Raw genomic sequence first — 12913 nt, 5'->3', positions numbered from 1 at the left:
TCAAATTCACCATGGAGGTAGAAAAGGATGGCAAGTTACTATTCTTGGATGTTTAAATCGAAAGAAACCAGATGGCTCAATTGGACACTGTCTACAGGAAAGTAACCCATACAGATGCCTACCTAAAACCGGACTCCCACCACCATCCATCCCGGAAGAATTCCCTCATCAAAACTCTACACCATAAAGCTCGATGAATTTCTGACCGTCACCTAGCCAGTGAACTGGAGCACGTACACCAAGCTCGTAAGATGGACATTTAGACTACACAATCTGTAAAGCTATCACCCCAACCGGTGAAAAAGAACGATCTGAGTACCCAATCAAAACCATCACCTTGCCATACATAGCAGGGGTCACCAAAAATATTTCCAAAAACCTGAACAAACACAAGATCCAGGTTCAATTTAACACAGTACATAAAAAATTAATGATCTGATCCCATCTGTGAAGGATGTGATCCCTGACATGCAATACCCCGGCGTCTACAAACTATGCTGTGTCTGCGGCAGTAGTTACATTGGGGAAACTAAGCGACATGTCACGGACCGTGTTCGTGAACATAAGGCAGATCTGAAACACGGTAGGACCAATACCTCGGCCGTGGATGATCATTGTTTTAATGCGGTGGGCTCACACGAAATTGATTTCTCTAAGACGAAGGTACTTTACAAACCCACTGGCTATCAACAAAGATTCGTTCATGAAGCCATCCAGATATATAGACACAGACACAATTTCAACCGTGAAGATGGTTACAAACTGAGCAATCACTGGAAGGACGTTATCAACCAGTTTAAGTCATAACTGGCTGCGATGTTCCCATCCTACCACCTTCCAATTGTAGTTGTTATTTTCGGCTCTCTGATACTTTACATTAACAGATCGTGGAACGGCTACCATGTGCCAGTATAGTACCGTAGTTCTTGTCCGGTAGTCGCGTGCTACAGCTGCGAATATTTAAAACACAACCCCGCGAATTTAAAATAGCACGGCAATAATTTTCTTGCGAAGAAGGCAAAACCGCGATTATAAACCCCGTGAAGATGGAGGGTTTAGCTGTATTTATTTTAGGCTGAGCTGACCTTGGAGGCCCAGAATTGGTCCAGATAATCACCGTTGATGTCAGATGTGGCCGGGAATTGAATTCAGCTCGTTGGGCTCGTAGTGCAACGTGCTAATCGCTGCACCACTGCTCAATGCTGACTCTCACACAGCCACAGCCAGACAGACATACACGAAAGACAAAGATCCCCCCTACAGCCTTAACAGGCTATGAAGGCCGACACGACACACAGTGGCGATGTTTACACGTTGCACCAGGTACTCATTTGAGGCTGAGTCGACCTAGGCTAGGCCCAGGACCAGTTCAGATAATCATCAGTGATTTTGGCCGTGAGCGAGAATCGGGTCGCCAGGTTCATAGCGCAGCGTGCTAACCGCTAGACTACTGCTCCCCATCGGACGCACGCACACATTCTTGTTCAATAACGTCTGAGCTGTGATTACAGGGCTGGGCCTCACCGGGTGCGGAGCAGTCGCAGCACATGTTGTTGCCGGGCAGCCGCTGCACGTCCAGGATGATGGCCTTGGTGAGGTCATCGGCGCTGCTGCCCTCCACGTAGCCGCCACCGACGCCTCCACCGCTGTCGTTGAAGAACTCCCTGTTGAGCGCCTCCTCCTTCCCGTTCACCAGCACCTGGATCCAGCTGCTCGCAGAGGGGGGCAGGGCGGAGGGGGCGCAGCGCATGGGCAGGGGTGAAAAACAGCGGCCGAGAATGGACTGTGCGTTAAACACAAAGCGCGAACCTACACACGCTACAATGCCATCTTGGGGGGCTCGCTTGAGCTCCCTCGAGTGGAGGAAGTGGCAGCACCTTTAAGACCCACATATACAGCAGGCACCTACGCAGGGAATGGCGCCCGATATCCGCACATCTCAGAAGCTAAGCAGAGCAGTGCCTACAGAGGGCTTGGACGGGCCACGGCCATTCATGAAAATTGAAGTCTTAGGCTGCTATGGGGCTATGTTGTCGGCAGAGGGCAGTGCATGCCATGACGTGAATTGCTTCATTCGAAATCGTGACTTAAAGCTTTCGTGACTGCAGTAATTCACTCTTTAGGTCTTTCGGTAAAGTGACGTAGATAGGTTCAAAGGAAATAATATTTTTTTAGAAAAATTTTAATAATTGAAAATACTTTTTAAAAACACGCTTTAATGAAATGTACCGTACTGGTAATGGCAGAACTCGACGACTCCAGGAAGTGGCCCCGAGGCTTGCCATAACGTAAGGGGCCGTGGTGATTTACAGCCAACGTCAGTTGAGCGTGGACAATTAGACCCAAGCCGAAACATAACATATAAAACATACGGTTTAAAAATGTTTTTTTTTTATGATAGAATATAGTATTGTCATCAGTATGACATAAGTATACCAAGTTTGCAGTCGATACCACATTGGGAAGTGGGTTAAAATTGAGTTACAAGATTTGAAGATACTACAACAACAGACAGCGTGAGTTAAATAAAAGCGAGTAATAAAAATACGACATTTCGACCACACCTCAAGCGATCGTCATCAGGAAAAAAAAATTTACCCGTAAAAACAAAGTTTTTCACTATAAATCCTTTATATGCGTGGCATCGGTTTTATTTTATTATTCATTTCTGTTTTTCTTGAGTAAGAGTTTCATTTTTATCACATTGGTATTTTAAATAAAATATGAAATTTAGTTTTTCCTAACAAGTGGTAAATTTTGGAATTTTTTTTTCACGAAAATAAATTGTCACGCACAACGAGTCTGTGTGCAAAATGTCAGCTCGATTGGATCACGGGAAGTGGGTTAAAAAACGACCGAAAGATCTGCACGGTCGTAAGCGCGCAAGCAAGCAAGTGAACTTAATATAAAGGATTTAAAAAAGAGACAAACACTCATTTATTTTTTCTTCTCGATGACGACCGCTTGTGTGGTGGTCGAAACGTCGTAGTTTTTTTTTCTTATTTTCTTTGAACCCATCTACGTGACTTTACCGTAAGACCCAAAGAGTATGCTTCATTCGAATTCGTGTAGCTGAAAACTCATGGCAGGCAGCCCAAAACTTACAGCTTAGGAATGAATCTGTCTTTTCAGCATGGGCTCTAACCAGCATAACAATCAAATAAAATGAATTAATTAAAAGACAAACACTCACTTCAAGCAGTCCAGCTCATCTTCGGCCTGAAAGTGATATGTCCTGTTGTCTGCAAAAATACAAATAAGACGACGCCATTTAGAGGCAAGCAACTCAACCACATAAGCATCTATTGGCACACAACAACACTGAACAAAATACTATCCCCTCTGCCATGCTGGGTGGTAATTTCCATAGGGGCTGGATGTCATACAGTACAATACCAGTTGTATTTATTTGGCATCTGAATTTGCCCAAATGTCAAGACGCTGTTCAGAACCAGTGCGCAGATTTGTTTTAGGGAGTAAGACGGTCAATCAATCATAGCCGGGGTAAAAAGGAGGGTCTTGAGCAAAGAGTTCACCAGGGGCATGGCGCTGACAGCACAGAGGGCTGGGGGAAGGGAGTTCCTGACCACGGGGGCAGCAGCGGAGAGCGAGTGACCTCTCACCAAGTGAAATTTAGAATGGGAGCGGAGAATCTGTGAAGGGGAGTAGACTGGGATGAAAGGGGGGGGGGAGGTCGGAGGGTGTGTGGAGGGGAGTAGAGTGGGATGAGAGGTAGGAAGGGGGCGGAGGGTTTTTAATACAGTGAGCGTGATCTTGGAATCCGTGTGGGATTGGATTGGGATCCCGTGGAGCAACTGGAGTGTTGGGCTGATGGGGCCCCGTTTACGGGTGAGGAGTGGCAACTTACAGGAGAAGAGGTCGAAGCATTTCTTCTCGTCCAGGCACGGCTTCACCTGGCACGTGAGCAGGTTCAGCTTGGCAGGTGGCTGGTTCGCCTGACGTGCGCACAAAGACAAAGATCCCCCCCCCCCCCCGTATAGCCTTTAACTGACTGTTGGGGCAAGTGCTGTTAGCGAGCACCGAGGAAGAAGGCCGGCACGGCACAGGAGGAGGTGGGTGGCCAGCACCACGCCCCGCCACCTTTTTTTTATCCCCGTGGCGATGTTTACACACCGCATCAGGTACTCATTAGAGACTGAGTCGACCTACGGGAGGCCCAGGACCAGTTCAGATAATCGTCGCTGGTGTTGGCCATGAGCGGGAATCGAACTCGGATCATTGTTTATCGCGCAGTGCGCTAACCACTACACTACCGCTCCCCACGTGTGCACACACGCGCACGCACACACACAAGCATCCTCACAAAGATATATTTCAGCTCTATAGCCTCATAAATGATCATTGAATTTGGCCTGTTGTTTATTTAGTATTTAAGTGGATAGCCTATTTTTTTTATTTACCTTGCTACGATCTCAAGACTATACTTCTTGTACGTGTATCTGCCAAACTCACTCTTAGAGCCGGGCAAGGCCTATTAAGATTCATGTGAGAAACCATACTCCTGTGATATTACTTTGTGTGCTCATTGGTGACCGGCTGAAAGGCCATCCACTCGCTCGACACTTGAGAGCTTTTATATCCACAGATCGGCTGCCCGGCATCAATCAATCACAGCTCAGTGCTCTTGACACCGGAATTTTTAACCCACCGAGCCACCCTTTAATCGAGCACGTTGATTACACAGACACACAGAGAATGGGACGTAAGTTCCATATCAGCCCTTACCGTGGCATGCGAGATGGTCAGGTATGCACCCTTCACGGCGCACTTCCGTCTCTGCCAAACCTTCCGTATCCTGTAAGAGGTTAACAAGTCGCATCAATTGGCCAAGGACACCATATCGATCACACGGGCATGGCTCATGTAGCTGGGAGAGTGAAATCGCATTCAGTCTCTCATAATCACACGGTCGACTTCTACACTGGTAAACGAACAGAATTGATAACAAACTGAAAGAACCTAGCAGTTAGGAGGGGCCTTCACCAACCCATAAGCAACACGCGTACAATAGGCAATGCGAGCTTTTATAAGAATCCTTCATTTAGTTTATTCTCCAAGTGATATTAAAATTGTGCTACGGTTATCCAGATTTAGTTTTTCACTCAATTTTGGCATACGAAAGCTGCCTCGATTCGAACCTAGGGTCTCAGTGGTGCTGGTTCAGTGCACGAACACGGTGTTGACCCGGAATATTGAACTTTTGTGGACGAGGACCTAACCTCGCCAACGTGGGTTGCGGGGATTAATTTGACCATTATTCGGCAGGTTGCTCAGTGTGGGTTGGTGAAGGCGGGGGGAGAACGGACATCGGCGCGTCGTAAACCAACTGATTTTCCTGCACTGCCTGATGCTGCTCACAACGTAGTCTCGTGACCTAACCACACAGAATGCTCCCAATCTCGTCAGCTCTCAGAAGTTAAGCAGGGTTGAGCTAAGATATCGAGCTTGGATAGGGCAACAACCATCGTGCGTAATAGAGGTGCCGCAGGCCGCTGAGCGGCGGCGTTTCTGCAGCGATGCCGCGCTGGGCCACACGCTCACGAAGGAAGACATAACAAAACATACAATAAGCCTTTACTTAAGAAAGTTATTTTTTAATGTTTTCGAATTGCGTGTAGTTTACGAGCCGAAGAACCAGGCGGCCGACAATCCTGCACACACACGTGCTCAGGGGCCGTGCTAGCGCCCTTCTAAATACGTCGACTTGGCAAGAAGGCCAGCCCTCTCATTCTGACTGCACTCGGACGCAACTTCCAACGCCTTGCTGTGGTCTGGACTCCACGTTACCCGGGTCAGAGGGCATCCTCCTGTTATTTTAGAAACGCATCCCAAAGGAAAACAGAGAGGTCTAAATATAGCGGGCAATTTATTGAAGGAGGTCAAGGCTCCGAGAACAGTGGTGTGGAGCCAGGGATTTTGGACGTAGACTTCCGAGAAAATGTCAACACTTAAAGGTGGGGAGGGCGGCAGTAAATGGCGCCGTGATGTGGAATGACTCCGCTCAATTGGGGAGTGGCGGTGACGTGCGTGCACACAACGTGCACGCACATGCACGCTGGCGAACGTGCATGCGAACATGCAGAAAAACAAGCGGCACAAAGAATGGCAGTTGCAGGCTTGGATGCGCGCAGAGACAAAGGGGTTATGTCAAGGCAACTATACGCATAGTCGAGTAAGAATTTAAGCACCTGACACAAAGACAGCCGCAATGATGGACATTTCAATGTGTACAATGATATACAAAAGCGCACACGCTAACACGCATTCTCGTGCACATATGCACTCTCACACACTCAAAAGAAACAGACACAAATACGTGCAAAGATGAACACACGCAAGTGAGTATTTGAATAAGACACACACTCATACATCTACAAGAAGCCTATTTTATGTTTTTCAGGCTATTGGGGCAAGTGATGTTAGCGAGGACCTATTATGTTGAATATTACACACTGAGAAAATATGAGTGTGCAGACGATACAGAAAACATATTTGAAGTGAGCGAGTGGATAAGGGTGTGGGGGTGTAAGTGAGTTAGTGAATCGGTGAGTGGCTAGAAGTGTGAGTAGGGGAGTGAGTGAGTGAGAGAGTGAGTGAGTTGGTGGGTGTGTGGGTTGGGGGCTGAGTGGGTAAAAGTATCGGAGCGAGTGAGTGAGCTGGTGGGTGATTATGCAAGTGCCAATTGCATGGGTTGGTGACCGAGTGAGCATGAGGCTTTGTGTTGGCCTTACCCATCGCTCTTCTTGAGCAGGAAGCCCGTCTTCTCATTGCCAAAGTTCTTGTTGCTCTGCAACTGATGCAGGTTGTATCCGGCCAACTTTGCTTGCGACTCCTGTGCACACGGACAGCGATCCGTGAATTGGCATCAGCCGAGACATATGCCCACAAACACAAACACTTGCCCGCCTTTGTTCTGACCGGTGTTGTTAATAAGCGCCGAGAAATAAAGTTGGGAACCAACCTTGGAGCGAACTTAGCACGGCAAAGTTGCATCTTAGAGATCAGGCGTAGAAAGATTCAACCCCATCCCCTGCCAAACCGCCCACCTCCACCACTCCCGAGTGATTCAATATGAAATTAACTGTTATGATTCAGGGTCAGGATTCGATTCTAGAATACATGTTTTTGTTCTGTCATGTTTCTATTGTATTGTCTGTATCATTTGTGTCATCTTAGTATGTTCCACCAATCTATTATCATTGGTTACATATAAAACGCCCAATTTGACACGCCTATCTTGTAGGTCAGGATCAAGTTGTAAAACGATTAATCTTGTATGTCTTTGAGTTCACAGCATTTCTGTTTGTGCATTGCTGGTATGAGAGCAGTCATGAGTATGAGGGGCGCACGACGGGACGTATGATGCGAGCGGAACATACATTGGGGCATGCAAAACGCGTGCAGGCTTTCGCGACCAATGCAATACGATTCATAATTAATCTTCGGATTATAACCGTGCGAATAAAATGCGCGTTGTAAACCCTCTTTCGCCCGGCTCAGCCAAGTAAGAACGCTGTCACATGAACAAACGTGCCAATCTACTACTGCTTCTAAACTATACCAATATTATTTTACCAGTTAAAGCTCACTAAGCTATATAACTCTTTTTCAGAAGCGACATGGCCACAAATGATAGTCCATGGAAATGTATTGCAGCCAATTACTCTAAACGCATGTTACTTCTAAATGTGGAGGGAAATACTGGAAGACACGGAGAAAAATCCACGCAACCACCACAAAGAAAACATGCAAACTCCAAATATACAGCAGCAGGCGTCAGGTTCGGGATCAAACCCACGACCTCCTGCATACCAGGCGAGGTAGTTAACATCTCGCCACCGTGACGATGATTATGATGAGAGAGAGACACACGAACTCCAATTATACAACAGAGGTCAGGTTCGGGATCGAACTCACGACCTCCTGCATACCAGGCAAAGTAGTTAACATCTCGCCACCGTGATGATGAGAGAGAGAGACAACAGGCGTCTGGGTAGGAATCGAACCCACGACCTCCTGCATCCCAGGTGAGGTAGTTAACATCTCCTAGCCACCGGTGGGTGTTGCCAACTACACAGGTGGCACACGCACGGCACGGCTCACCTCTCGGGACTCCCTGGGCATGGCTGTCTTGAGGACGTCTCGGAGCACGCACAGCTGGTTCCGCTCCTCGTCCTGCATCTGCGTCACCTGCCGCGCAACACCGAAGGCAGGGGACGCAAAGCATCGCCCCCACTTAACCTTACACAATGGGGCCTGGGGAACCTCATCCTTGCCGAGGGATGGACGGGAGCGTCGAATGCCTCTTGGCGGGGTAACCACACGTTGAAGGCACGCCTCGCTCGAGGCTGTCACCGACTGTCAATGGCACCTCGAATTAGCGCGCTTTGCTACGTACGGCGCGACAGAAGTTCAACAAACATACGTACAAGAGGCCCTTGCGTCGCATGCCAAGACTGCAAGCGAAGTGTTGGTTTTAATTTCGAAAATATTCCCCTCGCGTATCTGATTCGTGTAGTGTGGCGACGATGCTCGCAGTTTCGGATCAATATTTGTTGCGGCTGTTTTGAAGTGGTAGGTTCCTCATGTGGCCACAGGTCGTTTGAAATTAAGTCATTGCCTGTAGGTTCCCCACCTATGTTAAAAAAACATAGGGGCAAGTACAGCAAGTACAGCATCTATTAAGGCCAGTATAGCTTATGGCTCAGAGGGCAAACTGAATCTAGGACTGAGTCAAACTGGATGAGGCCCAGGACCGGTTTAGATACCATCCACCAATGGTTGGGACTCAAACTTAAGTTTCCAGAATCAGTGCAATATGCGAGCTAATACACCACACAAAAGACAGAGATTCCCCATATAACCTTAACAGACTGTTGGGGCAAGTGCTGTTAGCGAGCAGCTATGAAGGCCGGCACAGCACACGAAGGGGTGGGTGGCCAGTACCATGCCTGGCTGCCTTTTTCTCCCTAGTGGCGATGTTTACGCACCACCTCAGGTATCAATTTGAGGCCGAGTCGACCTAGGGGAGGCCCAGGACCAGTTCAGATAATCGTTACTGGTGTTGGCCATGAGCGGGAATCGAACCCGGGTTGCTGGGTTTTTGGCACAATGCGCTAATCGTTACACTACACACCAACAACCATCATGCAGCCTTCTATACCGTGAGCAAATGTCTAGCTAGCCTTTCAGTTCATATAGCTGCTATCACTACAGCTTACAAATCAAAAAGACAAAAAAAGATCAAACGCGGGGAATCAGCGAACCTCACGGTTTACACATTAGCACTTGAGCTTCAAAGGCAGAGCAGCAAGGCTTAGTTTGATTGCAGCTAACAAATTCATATTATTTCACGGTATTAACAGAATATTGAAAATACATTCCCCACGCATGGGCAGCCATTCACAGCATTATTACGAGTGCCACATTTGTTTAAGATTGAATGCAGCTATTGTCGAAATAAAAAATTGTGTTTTTATTGCTCACACCGTGCCCATGGCAGCCTTGCTGTAAAACTCGGTTAACCGAGCTGTCCCGCGTATGGATTTTAAAATAAATAACATTCATTGGGTGCATGCTTTGAGAAGTAGATGCTCGTTTCACCAGCGTGCAGCCTCCCGTCTGCTCTGTCCACGCGGGGAGGTGGCCAGGGTACAGGGCGGGTTTGAAGATCGAGCGACGGAATGGATCGGTGAGAGACGAGAGCTCTTGGGTTTGACTTCAGCAACGTGTACCGGCATTAGCTGTGCCAAGCGAGTCCTTTCGATGTTGTTGTTCACATTGCACAGTAATACCCCGGTCTACTTCGGGGATGCGATCCTGAAAGGTGCGATGCCGAATATCGAAACGCCACAAATCGAAGCAATTAAGAGGGGTTAGTGGAAGCGAAGGCCGAGGTGATGGATACGAGAAAGGACGGATGATGCTGTCAGCAACGTAAGTGTGGGTTGAGGCAACGGAAATCAGATAGTGGTGTTAATAAAGTAACAATGTATTTGCGAAGGGGGAGACGTAAATTGTGGTATTACTGCAGTACAAATTGTGGACGAATATACAACTAGGTTGTCTAAATATACTGACCTGCAAATTACACCATGTAGATTTGTACCAACATACAAGCCCGTTTCCGGAAGAATACGTGTTGACACCAATGTTCACATTCATTACAAATAGTACGTGCAAGCTCGTGTGCTGCACATACGCCTCGTGCGGGAGAAGAAACGAGGTTTCTGAAATCATGTAAACTGGAGTTATCTTCCGAAAGAAGATAAGTTGTTTTTGTGTTGTTGTTCTTCTCTGGAATGAGGTAGGGAATGCAGAGCCCACACACGAGGGGGGACATGACAGGAAGAGGAAGAAAGGTCATTTGGGGCCGTCCATAAATGACGTCACGTGATTTTGGACGATTTTTTACCCCCCCCCTCTCGTCACACGGCGTCACAAAAAGTCAGACCCTCCCTCAAATATGACGTCACAAAGCTCTGCCCCCCCCCCCCCCCCGAAACCATATTTCCATTTTGAAAATAAAACATGCTTCAAATCGCTTTAAACTATTGTCATTGTAGTGCGTATTTAATGTGGCGCTGCACTCTCATGTTGTAGGAGTGTTGTTATAACAATTAGTGTTGTTATAACAATTCTATATTTATTTAAAGTTGCGCATTTTGATGTGACGTCACATTTCTCAAACCCCCCCCCCCTCGTCACACATCGTCACAAATCTCTGACCCCCCCCCCCCCCCAGGTGCGTGACGTCATTTATGGACGGCCCCTATCCAGAATGGGCAAAAAGACAGAAAAAAACGAGGCAGACAATTCCAACTTGAAGGTAGAAAAGTAAACAATTGTTGAGTTCATGTGGGACCTCAAATAACAACAATAGATGTAATTGCTTGGTAAGTTGCACGGTGGGGGCAATTGCTGCAAGCCTACAATCACATCATATAATAGAGTAATTTAGTTGTAATAGTAATCGATTATGAGCATTCAGAGACAATTCCATCATCAATGGGATTGTTCAAACGTCCCATTGTAGTGGGCACTCTCTGTGAACCTCAGTGAAGCTTTCCTGAGTCAATAAGTTTTGTCGAGTCAAATGTATTTGTATAACGAGGTGGTGAGAACTCAAGATGCCCGGATGCATCTCATTTCCAAGAGTGACCTGGGGTCACCAACATAACAAACGGAAAAATAACAAATAAAATAAAATACAGCAATGAAGTAAAAAAGATAATCGGGGCAAAAACAAACTTTGCCACGATAGAGGACACTGAATCGTGAGATGCGGTCGCATTTTGACGACTTATTTTTGTTGCTGTACGTACGGATTCCAGCACAGTTTTGGCCTTGTCGATGCACATCTTGAATTTGTCCATTATCTTGAGACCATCTTGAAAAAAGCTGTGATACCAAACAGAAAGTAGGCAGCGTGAGTGATGAGGCACGCAGTGCTGGCAGGACACACAACTTCATGAGAGGGGAAATTACTGTTTCAACAATATTAGCAGAAATCATCTGCCTCAACAGTGTATGGCAAAATGGTGTTTGTCATTGTGTACAAGTGTAAATGTTAGCATGTGTGTGCGCATCTCTGTGCGTGTACAGGGCCACTCACTTGTACTGCGTTTGGAAATACAAGATGAAGCTGTACATGATATCCACGCCCTTCTTGGTGTTGATGTCATTGACCTTGATGAGATACTGCACCATCACAAGCGGAGAGAACACGGAGAGGGTGCAGAATTGAGCTGTGGGATCCCCTAAGGCTCGACTGCCGCAGGCCAATGGTGACGTTGAGACGAGACTAAAGGTGCTCTGAGATGCTGGGGCATTTAAACGCACTATAAATGCAAATCGTTGTCCCGAGGTGATCACGCGCGTCTGTGAAACCTCGTCCAGCCAAACTGAGCACTCTAACTCATGCATTAGGCCACGCTTTATAGTTATTTTCAGCGCATTAGCACATCGGCGTTTCAGATAAACTTTCACGCAGATGCTTTCAGAACTGTGACCGCCACGCTGAATAAGTAATATAAGAAAGCTTGACCCGACTCTCAAAAAATCGTTACGTACATCCTATTCTGAAGCCAATTCTTTATTGAGTTTTTTGCATGTGGGAGTAAACCGAAGCATCTGGAGGATATCGAATACATATTCTTAGGTTTTTTCGGTAAAGTCACGTAGGTAAAAAATTAAAATTCATAAAAGTAAACAGGACTATTTTCTTGGAATTTCTCTGACTTGATACAGCTATCGTGCTGTGACGGTTCCACCTGAAGACGGAAGCTTGTGTTGCCTCCGAAACGTCGTGATTTTTATTTTATTTTTATTTTACTTTTATTAATTTTTATTTTTTACCTACGTGACTTTACCGAAAAAACCTAAGAATATGAATCCTTGCAGTCACGAAAGCTTCAAATCTAGAAGATATCGAATACATAGATGGGAGGGCAAATGTTGATGGCCAGCGAATGAGCACTTTACCAATGTATGTTCCCAAGCTGTACACTCACTTATTCACACATTAAATGACCTCAGCAGTCTACATAGACTGCTGAGGGCAAGTCCTGTCAGCAAGCACCACGCCTAGTCCCCCTTTGTCTCCCCGGTGCTGATGATTACACAGTGCACCAGGCACTCACTCAAGACAGTCGACCTTTGGGAGGCCCGGGGCAAGTTCCGATCACGCTTGCCACTGACATTAGGCATGGTTGGGAATCGAACTCAGGTAGATGGGCTTGTAGTGCAGTGGATTAACCACGATATCAGCATTCCCAGATTCACTTAAGAATCAGAATCTTTATTTATCCTGGAGGAATCTGATGAGCTATGAAGCTTTTTGCACAGATGTCCAGTAGAAGCAGGCCGACAAGTTACGTCAACAAAAAATACA

At 46.7% G+C, this 12913-nt stretch overlaps 1 protein-coding gene across 3 annotated transcripts in view; it reads right to left on the bottom strand.

Annotated features, from left to right (window-relative positions):
• LOC144722308 (arf-GAP with SH3 domain, ANK repeat and PH domain-containing protein 2-like) overlaps positions 1-12913 on the bottom strand; it is a 94390-nt gene that overhangs the window by 21084 nt on the left and 60393 nt on the right. For all 3 annotated transcript variants that reach the window (XM_078600448.1, XM_078600449.1, XM_078600450.1), the window contains exons 7-14: positions 11636-11721; positions 11346-11421; positions 8125-8211; positions 6753-6853; positions 4747-4816; positions 3869-3956; positions 3194-3242; positions 1525-1709 (exon numbers count right to left, since the gene is read on the bottom strand). In XM_078600448.1, the coding sequence (XP_078456574.1) occupies positions 1525-1709; positions 3194-3242; positions 3869-3956; positions 4747-4816; positions 6753-6853; positions 8125-8211; positions 11346-11421; positions 11636-11721 (742 nt within the window). The remainder of the gene's footprint in view (positions 1-1524; positions 1710-3193; positions 3243-3868; positions 3957-4746; positions 4817-6752; positions 6854-8124; positions 8212-11345; positions 11422-11635; positions 11722-12913) is intronic.

The sequence above is a fragment of the Lampetra planeri genome, chromosome 14 (genome assembly GCF_965212315.1).
Source record: "Lampetra planeri chromosome 14, kcLamPlan1.2.h2, whole genome shotgun sequence".
Classification (NCBI taxonomy): domain Eukaryota; kingdom Metazoa; phylum Chordata; class Hyperoartia; order Petromyzontiformes; family Petromyzontidae; genus Lampetra; species Lampetra planeri.
Note: the sequence above shows the minus strand (reverse complement) of the source record. Positions and strands in the feature narration are given on the sequence as shown.